The 10,747-nt window shown below is 37.9% G+C and overlaps 1 protein-coding gene across 3 annotated transcripts in view; it reads left to right on the forward strand.

The window, feature by feature from the left end:
* LOC127421882 (rho GTPase-activating protein 35-like) overlaps nt 1-9,959 on the forward strand; it is a 158,817-nt gene extending 148,858 nt beyond the window's left edge. For all 3 annotated transcript variants that reach the window (XM_051665076.1, XM_051665075.1, XM_051665077.1), the window contains exons 6-7: nt 2,141-2,246; nt 6,367-9,959. In XM_051665076.1, the coding sequence (XP_051521036.1) occupies nt 2,141-2,246; nt 6,367-6,796 (536 nt within the window). In that variant the 3' untranslated portion in view covers nt 6,797-9,959. The remainder of the gene's footprint in view (nt 1-2,140; nt 2,247-6,366) is intronic.
* Nucleotides 9,960-10,747: the final 788 nt, after the last annotated feature.

Consider the following 10,747-nt stretch of genomic DNA (forward strand, 5'->3'; position numbering starts at 1 on the left):
AGGCATGCAATGGGTTTTGGTGAGGAAAAAACCCAAAATAAATCATTTTTCAGTGAAAATGTTGACGTCTGATGCACGTTCGTGAGTGCATTAGAGAATCTCGTTCACAGTGGCAGGAGTTCACCCAAGAACTTGCTTTGTTTTTAGTGCTAAACAATGCAAGTTCTCGCATGAACATGCAGATAAAAAAAAGAAACGGGTTTGGAAGGACATCAGGGTGAATAAATTATGACAATTTTCATTTTGGGGTAAACTATTACTTTAGTGGAAACTAAAATGAAATGAAAACATTCTTATTAACTGAAATACAATTCAGTTGTAAAAACTGAAACTAAAACATTTGCATGATGCCAAAACTGACTAAAAGAAAATAGATGACCATGAAATATTAGTATTCTTGAAAGTCTTTCATTAAGCATGCTTCTAGATAGCAATAACTGTAGGTGGAAAACATTTAACAGTGTTAAACATATTTAAATGATTTTAGCTAATGCGTTTGTCAGCCCTAAAATATGAAAAACTAAAATATACGGCAAAATAAAACTAAGCTGAAAGTTGAAAACTGAAAAAACTAACAATTGTAGACGGAAAACTAGCAAAACTAAATTGAAAGGCCAACTTAAAAATAATAACAGAAAATAAAATAGGAATAAAAACTAAGAATTCAAAACTATAATAACCCTGCTTCAGTCACCCCTGTTGAGACTGAATCAAAGTCTAATACACAAACACACACATTTGCACACACACTTTCTCCGTTTACTCCTCTGTGGAGCTTATTTATTGATTTAGGTGGAGTGTGCTGCTTCCTTTTGTGCATATTAGAACACATTATTCCTGAATTACTTCCTCAAACATCGTTTCCAAGCAATCTGAGGTCCCTAAGCCAAGTGTAGAAAGTGTTTTAGGAAATGCCCCACGCACAGATTTCATCTGGAGTGAATGGAGTGATCCAAACAAATATACACATTGATTTAACAGTCATTGGTACTCTGCACTTTTCAAATGGGACTTGAAACTCTTAAAAGACAGTCAAAGCTTTGTCAGTGGAAGTTTCAGTTGAAAGGAGGTGATTAACCTTCATAAATTTTCCACCTCAGGAGTTCAAACTAAATATATCCCTGTTTTATTTTACATTCATTTTATAAGGTTCACATATATTTTACAGTCTTTATATATAATAAACATAATGTAATGTTATGTATTACATATATTAAATAAGCAGGGGTGCCTCATGGGGGCAGCCATGTTATGATCACATTACCAGCTCAATACAACCCACTTAATCTCAGTAACTGCCCTGTTATTGGACACTTTCATTCATGAATTAAATGAATCCTGGCTTACTGTGCATTGTGAATTTCTACAATGCCATTGGTAACTGAAAACTGCTGTGTTTGAATGATGCAGCATCCAGGCCACTAGGTGTCAATGTAAACCAATGAAAGCCACTTCGACTTACTTAAAAAAAATTACTGAATGCACTTTTTAACTAAGCCAAGTAGTTGAATAGTTAATAGAAATAGAATAGAGCTGCAAATACAGTCAACGAATGCCCGAATCAACACTATTAATATAAGTACATTTGAGAAAATCAAATGAGAATATGTAATTGTCTTCCTGACATTTAATAGAAAGGGTCCTAATAATGTAACAACTTGTGTGTCACAATTTTATGGACATTTCATTTTTGCTATATAGAGGGATAATTATCTGGTAACAGGGTTGCCACAAAGTGTGGGACAAAGCTAAATATGATGTTTTCGTTTTCAGTATTTAAAATGAATTCAGTCTCACATATTCAGTTACATATACTTTCTGAAGAACATGACATTTGTGGGGATGTACTTCACAGAAAATATCATTGCATGTTATGTTTGAGTAAATACAGACAATTGAGATGTTGTTCTTGTGTGCTAGGTTGTACCATAACATTACAGAAACACACTGTCCTGCTCTTATTGTGTGTGAAATGTGTGCGTTCAGAGTTAAACATGAAGCCTTTGTCAAGACTTTGTCTCCTGGATGTCTTTTCTGCCTCTAACTATTTCTTGTGTTGTGGTACAAGAGAACATCTGTGAAGCATGGAGAGAATAAATGTGTTTGTCTCACTCTGTGTTCACTTTCCTCTCCCTTGCAGAGATCAATGATCGAGAGCAGCGTCTGCACACCATGAAGGACATGCTTCGCAGGTTTCCTCGAGAAAACTATGATGTCTTCAAATACGTCATCACTCACCTGAACAGGTGAGAATTGCACCCATCCCTAGGTGAACACGATCAAACTCACTCGCACAAGGGCGATACTTCAAAGAGGGGTACTTTTGACTACTTGAAATCTTGAAAAATTACACTACTTCAAACTATGTTAAAACATTCATCACATCCTGGAATAAAGATCCTTTCATGGCTTTGATCAGCCTTCAAGTGGATTTTGGTGTAATTTGTGATGCTGTGGATAATTAAGATTGTATTTAATAATAACGACGTGTGCCGGTTATGACATTTTACAGTTTTTATAGGAAAGGTTGGATTAGTGGCAGTTTGCTAACATAATTGTGTTCGGTAGTCATCAACTAACTGATTTTGTGCAGCTAATTATTATTATTTTTATTTTTTTTCTGAATTTTCTCAAATACTAACCATTTTGGTAATGGCATCTAACAAACGTACTTTCAGATAATGATGATCTAAACTAATTACATTTCTGATCTTCAAACCCTCGCTCCGCTGCCCTGTCAGAGATGTTTCCCTCTGTCACTTCTCATTTCAACGATAACCAAATATTATTTTTTTGAAATAACTAAAATGCTTGCCATGATGGTAATGAGAGCAGTACTGGGGACTTCTTTGTTGTAGGAAACAAAATTTACACAAACCCCAAATGGTTAAAGGATTTTTTAAAGATTTTAAATGAATATTCTGGGTTTAGAATATTTTTAAGTTACTATAACACTATGCCCTTCGATAAATGATTGCGATGTGAAAAAGTGGATAAAAGTGATAAAAGGTCCCCTCCATGTTAATCTGAGTATTTTTTCCATTTAGACTGGAACGGTCGAAGTTAACGTGTTAACGCAATATTCCTTTAATGCCACTTTTTTTTTTTTTTTTTAACGCACATCCTTATGTCCCTTTTAATAATCCATGCATTGACCGTCGTGAAAGCAGATGGTGGGAGACATTATACTGAGACCTGTGCCAAGCATTTTATCAATGTAGCAAAGCAAGGGAACATTTAGAATAAAGCGCACAAAAAAACACAGTTAGTGCTCGTAACATGATTGCAGCGGCCATTTGAACACCTGCCTTGCACTGCGCACCAGAGTTTTAGTGCTGGCCAATGATAAAGTTTGCCGTATAAATTGGAAAAAAAATCCACTCATCTCATCTCTAAGCACGCACATTTGAAGCTCTGTTAATTCAGGTACTACACTAAATTACTTCGAATTCTGCTCATAATTTCATGTTTGTGCTTAGATTAAATGCAAGTATAATTAAAGCTGCAAGCAGCGATGAATGGGCCCTCGCACCCTGGTGCACTTTGGGGCTGCTGTGCCAGGGGAATGTCACTAAATGTTGTTAAGAGTGTATCACAGTGTAAAACATGTAATTTCCTGTTCCCAGTAGGTGGCGCTATGACTATATCTGAATATTGACATATAGAAGTGTTCAGGCTGGGACTCTTATAAAACATGTAACGTTTGGAGCAAATTTGACATTTTATGTTATAACAACTTCCTGTTTAATGGTGAAACATCGAACTTTGTCAGGTCACCATGGACAAGCCGTTCAAAGAAAACTCAAAAGATTCGCAATTTAGCATTGCCAAGGCCTTTAGATTAGACTGACAGAATATGATGTTGATCTGATTTAATCTCTAGGAGGATGCCTGGAAATGGCAAAAACTGAGCAAAGATTGAAGAGAAAAATCACAATAGCTGACTTCCTGTTGGGTTTAGGATATGGTTCTAGGAGACTTTTTTTGTATGTGTTGACATGTTATATATGCCTACTGATTTTCTTACGTGTAGGTGAAATGTGGCATGAGGGCTGCTTCATTGAAATTGTCAAAAATTTTCAATTTTGCCACAATTAATTCTAAAACCAGTATCAGATGTAAATTTTCCCCACTTTTGAGATGTGTGCAAAGTTTCATGAGTTTTCCAGCATATTTAGGCCTCAAAAATGTTTCGTGAAACTCGTTTCATATCGAACTTTGTCAGGCCGCCACGGACACGCCCTTCAACGAAAACTCAAAAGCTTCACAATTTAACATCACCAAGGCCTTTAGATTAAGACTGACTAAATATAATGTTGATCTGATTAAATCTCTGGGAGGAGTTTGTTAAAGTACAAGACCTGGAATTGGCTGTTGCCAGTAGGTGGCGCTATGACTATAACTGAATATTGGAATGTAGATGTATTCAGGCTGGGACTTTTATCAATCATGTGATGTTTGGGGCAGATTGGACATTGTAAGAATGAGTTATAACAACTTCCTATTTCATGGCGAAGCATCGAATTTGTCAGACCGTCACGGCCGTGCAGTAAAAACTAAAAAGCTTCGCAATTTAGCATCGCTAAGGCCTTTAGATTAGTATAAACAAATATGAAGTAGATCTGATGATATCTCTAGGAGGAGTTCGTTAAAGTACGAGGCCTGGAAATGGCAAAAATCAAATTTGAAAAATCAAAATGGCTGACTTCCTGTTGAGTTTAGGGCATGGGTCCAAGAGACTTTTTTGTAGGTATTGGCATGTTACACGTGTACTGATTTTCATACGTGTAGCTGAAACGTAGCATAAACCACACATCGTTGAAAGTTTGTAGGTGGCACTATCGAGCCATTTTGCCACAGTTAATTCTAAAACCAGTATCAGATGTAAATTTTCCCCACTTTTGAGATGTGTGCAAAGTTTCATGAGTTTTCGAGCATATTTAGGCCTCAAAAATGCGATTCATTTGGGAAAAAAATAATAAACGCCTAGAAGAACAATAGGGTCCTCGCACCATCGGTGCTCGGGCCCTAATTAAGAGAAACGTGTGTTTTAAGCACTTTCTTTTTCTTTTACTTTTTGTGCTATATCATGCAATAATACACTGACATAGGCCTAATGATTCATGTGTCATTATACAAGAGTCTCTCCCGCGAAATCCAAACACAAGTGGTCAAAAAAGCATAATACGACCAGTTATAATGGTGATGTGTCTCATTTGTCCACCTCTGATTGAATCACTCCAAACGGGTGCAAGTCATTCTTTTATGTTGTTTGTTTACATGTTATCATGAATTGACTCTCTGAGCTTGTGCATGAATTTCGGGATCTACTCACCTGTTTATCAACCAATGCACTAAAGGAAGAGTTTTAAACTGGCACACGAGACGGGAATAACACAGGCTGCTTTTGAACTTCACAAACTGTCGGGAAAGTCCTCTGTGGCAGTGCAGCTTAAATAATTTTTGAATTTGTAGACATTTCTGGCTAACGGAAACCCAGGTTCTGTCACAGTGTCTCTGCATAATAGTGTGTTTGATAGTGCACAAGCCAATGTAGAACAGTAGAAGATGCTGGAACCCTGCAGGTAATGTACACTATCATTAGCCCATTTAACCCCACGAACAGGGTGAAAGGGGTCTAAAAGGAGTAGTTGATGTATTTTACACAGAGTTGTCAGTTGTAAATGACAGTGCAGACTTTTTTTCGCATGAGTGGCGCAAATAGTCACATGACCAGAGTTATTTAATTCCACTGTCTCTAAACATTATGTCTGTTAAAACACCATAAAAGGAAGCAAATATGTCCTGTCATAATACACATACAACTATATATATATAGAATTGTACTGTTTATTTTCTTTTGTACCAACTCTGTTGGTAGGGTAGGTTGTGTGTAAATGACTGAAAAACAATAAATACATCTGAATAAAGCATATTGTCCACTCATGAGATATTGTGATTAATCGCAATTTAAAAAATTATCATTTGACAGTCCTAATATAGACATTTTGTCAATCGCTTGGTTTCTATTGGTTTGGACCAAATCCTGTTGGTCCAAAATCCCATTCCTTATAACCATACATCAAATATAAGAATTCTTCTGATTGGCTGTGATTGTGCCATGTCGTGCAGCAGTTTTGTGTTCAATGTGGACAAATTCAAGTCACTGAAATCTCATCACATTGTGTCTTGTTAGGACACAGTGTTATCTGTTCTTAAAAACTAGATTTACTGTTTGTTTGTTTTTTTGTTTTTTGAAGTATTCTTTTTTTTTTTTTTTTTTTTTTTTTTTTTCTTAAAAAAGTTCCCCTAATTGAAGAATCACCCACAAACATTTTTTTGTATTTCTCATCATCTTTCTCTCAGGGTGAGTCAACACAGCCGCCAGAACCTGATGACCAGCGAAAACTTGTCGATCTGTTTTTGGCCAACACTAATGCGGCCTGATTTCACCACAATGGATGCATTGACGGCCACACGCACCTACCAGACAATCATCGAGACGTTCATCCACCAGTGTGCTTTCTTCTTCTACAATCAACCCTTGGCCGACACCCCCAGCGGCCAGCCCGGACAGCCTGCCTCCCCCAACTCCACGTTATCTTCGGCCTCTTCCATGCCAAGTTCCGCCTACTCTTCCTGTTACGCCTCATCGCCGCCTATAGTCCCGCTGTTCAGCACCGCCCAACAGTCTCCACCCCATTCTCCGCCCCCTACCCCACAATCCCCAATCCAGAGCCTGCTGCCTCCGCTGCACCCCCACCACCACACCCCTACGGAACAACATACGCTGTGAACCTGTCAACAAGAAGCAGGAAAACGTTGGGAGAAAGGCATTGGGAGCACTGAAAGAATGGAATGGAAGAGATTTTCAGGGATTTTAGAGGAGATTGCACGTTTGTGGCTGACTTATTACGAGCAAAAGCAGTGGAAACAGAAAGAGAGGGAGTTTAGAAGAAAGAGAGGTCAAGACTCCCTGAGCCACTTCAACCGCACTTCATTACTCTTTCTAGATCATTCTACTCTAAAATAGCAGCACCTCTCTGTTCTTTGCCTCTCAATGCTCATCACACACATAGACGACTTAATGAAGTGTGGTACCCCCAAACTCAATCTTGGCTTCCCCATAGATGGCCCACTTTGCCTGGTTCCATAAGTCCAGTTTTGTCTTCGCTGAATGGTCGAGGAGGTGGCCAATGGCGTCAGTGGGTGGGGTGTATGAATTAGCAAGCTGAGGTCTGAACTTGAATCCCCCTCATATCTCAATTACCACTGTACAGGGTGTCAACAGGGTGGCCTATATATTCACCAGATTTTTGTTATAGCTTTTGACCACTGTTACTCTCAAATAAAAAAAAAAAAATTGTCTGCTTTTTTCTAATCACATTCCGACCCCTTATTTAAACTGTTTCGCTCGCAACGAACATTTAAATAGAAATAAAAAATGCCAAGACACAAAAACGCAACTAGAACTTGACAAACTGGATCTGTTTTTACTGGATGTACGGAATGCTTTTTGCACGGCATCCTGGGACTTGAAGTCTTTTCAGCATCGACTCTGCTCACCTCTATCCTCAACGAGTCTCCAGAATATGCGGAAAGATTAATGCTTCTGTTATTGCAGAATGTCTTTGTTACCACACAACCCTGTATTTCCTGCTCTGTGAGGATCTGTGTTCATTTTCTATTCATTTGGGAGCTGTATTATTCATCTCTGAGATCTTATTACACAACACAGGAAGTCCCTCGTTCTTCTCGCTCAAGTTCAGATACATTATGTGTACTACTTTTTGTGGAGGTAAAGATGATTGACAGGGGTGAACCAATGACATCTAGAGTAAGAAACCCTGAATGGCCAGTGCCATTACTGGGATGGAATGGGTTGTGTTCCATGTGTATTTTGATGAAGATGAGGAGAGGTATGCACAAAATAAAGGAAGTTTGCACTAGAGTAGATGCTGTTTTTGTCAAGCTGTACCTGTTCAGATGGCATTGAATCAGTAAGCCATGGAAAGTTTGCCTAGAGGAGATGAGAGAAATGATGATGACATAGGTGGTGCTGAAGGAAATAATGGCATTTGGAAAAGATGAAGTCTTTGATGTATTTTAAAACAGGAGTACGGCATGTGGAGATGTCATTATCAGAGAGAGTTGTTTAGAGAATCTGGCATTTGTCAAGACCATGTCAACTACGTTTCTGTACATCCCTGCTGAATAACAACAGCTTAAACCAGCCATAGCTGGTTTTCTGATCTTAGATGCTCTCCCAGACCAGCTAGACCATCTTAAACTAGCTTGGCTAGGCTGTAAGATCAGCTAAAATAGCTTAACACCAGCTTGGCAAGGCTGGGAGGCAAGCTAGACCTGTTCAGCAGGGTCTGAAAACCTCAGCTAAATAACAATAAGAGAACTGCATTTTATTTGTTTAAGACCTGAAGTGTTTTAAAGAGAGTGACAGGAAGATAGTTTTGGGGAAGGAAAGTTGGACACAGAAATTGAAAAGCGACATAAAAAGACGCTAGCGTGTGCTCAAAGCTCTGTTGAACTAGCCTAGCATGGGCTTTGGCCTTATTGCAGTGCAAGAAAGCAACACTGCCATCTTGTGGGCAAAGGAGGTATAGCACGTCAAAATTCGGAAAATTTCCATGCTATATTTTTGTTTTTCGTAAAAAATGCTGGATGCACTTAAAAACACTTTGGTTTACAGTGTAACAAAAGCGAAATAAAAAAAAAAGTGGCAAGCTCCATTGCCATTCAGCATTCAAGGGACAGTTTGCTCCAGTATTCAACAGCACTTATACGTTATATTTCGTTTACTCAGGCAAGACAAGATAATTAATAATTATCAGTGTTTATTTGAACTGAGAGGAGTCTGTTACAAAGATAAAGTTTGTTTTGAGCCATGAGCAGACGTTCTGTGAACAATCACACTAATTAATGTTTAAGGAGATTACTGAAAAATGAATGTATTCCACAGTGGCTAATCTGACAGATTTCACTTCATTTTGTGCATATCAATCCATTAAGTGAACCACAACTGCCCTAACCCCCCCTTAACCTGTCAATCAACATCTAGTCTGGGTTCTGAATGGCTGTCTGACATCTGATGGGCTCTCTAATGAGCTGCAACTCCTAATAGCTTGACATGATCACCTCCATTCTTGCTTACACATTATGTCTTTGTTGTCGTCTTTACCTCAGAGCAGGTAAAACGGTATTTTTGGGAAATCGGGAGCTGTGTGGCCTAAACACCCCTGGTACTTTGTATGAATGCTGCATTCTCTGTGTATTTTCAGTGTATTCTTTCAGAACTGACTGCCCTTACAGCCAAAGACTGTGCAAAAAAAATTACATGGAAAAAGGGCAGCGGAAGAAGAGAATGAAAAGCGACAAATGATAAATGTGTATTAAAAAATGTGACTTTGGTTCAGCAAATCTATTTGGCTGGCTCACTTTATTTTAATTTTATTTTTTGTAGTTTATTTGCTTTTTTCTCTCGCAAGAGCGGTGACAGATTAACTTGCAAGTTCAAGGAGAAATGAGCAAAATTATATTCAGAATGGTTGTTTATTTGTATGTTAGGGGGTCTAACACTTTGCCCTATAGTCAATGGTGATAGAAAAAGGTTTTCTATTTATGTTTTATTTTAATAATGAAAAAAAGAGAGAACTTTTTTAGCAGTTTTGTTTTGTGAATGGTGTAAAGGCCACCATGATGTAGTGCATGATTCAAGAGCAGGTCAGGGAGAGGGGTCGACCACTCTCAGTATTAAAGGGGAAAAAAATTAACAAAGAAAAAATTAAATGGAAGAAAATTATTAAACAAATGAAGTTACATCAACAACAACAAAAAATCATGTCATTATTTGCAAAGAGCTTAGTAATTAGTCTCAATGGGAATGGTGTATAAACAGCCTTCTGTGACCTGTATTATAGTTAATAAATCAATCTTGTAAGATATGTGCTTTGTATTTATTTTAGTGTTGCATAATGTGCCATTATGAACTGTGCCTTTTCTCCACGTTCCCATTTCAGGTCAGTATTACGATCATTTGATCTTCCTCGCTGGGTTCATAGTCATTCAAGACAACTTTTTATAAGTTGGCTATTCAGAAATTAGGCCAGTCCATTTAGGATAGTTTTTGATCACACAAAAGCTGACAATGTGGTGTGACACACCCTATGCAATGCACCACAGCATTTTATTCACAAGTGATTGTCTATTTATTTGTCTATTTATAGGCCGTTTTACATGCATATTCCATAATTTCTGATGATTATTCATCGTATTTATTCATTTTCCGTACAGATTGCACTCTTCGAGGTGTATTAGCTATTTTTGTGTACTTATACACGTGCATGGGAATCAAATGTAATGACACCAACTGACCACTAGGTGTCTCGCTTGTTAAACATTGAGTACAGGACCTTTCACGTTCTCTTTTATGGATGAATCATTCCGACCTCTGAGTCACTCGCAGCTGTCCAAGGTGTTCAATTAATTTCGTAAGACACTTTCAGTGTTCACCCTAATTTTGAAGTTTTAACAGAATAAATGCTACAAACAATAATGCTTAATTCTAACGTTCACAAAAAAATAAAATAATAATAATTCACCTCATATAAAAGCTCTTGTGTTGCGCATTTGAATGCAGATTTTGTATATATTTGTGTGTTGATGGGTTTTTGGTCCCGGTAGCTTTTAAGAAGTCTCGCCTCAAACTTGTCTGGAAAACAACCAACGTCTG

Source organism: Myxocyprinus asiaticus, chromosome 31, assembly GCF_019703515.2.
Source record: "Myxocyprinus asiaticus isolate MX2 ecotype Aquarium Trade chromosome 31, UBuf_Myxa_2, whole genome shotgun sequence".
Taxonomy (NCBI): Eukaryota; Metazoa; Chordata; class Actinopteri; order Cypriniformes; family Catostomidae; genus Myxocyprinus; species Myxocyprinus asiaticus.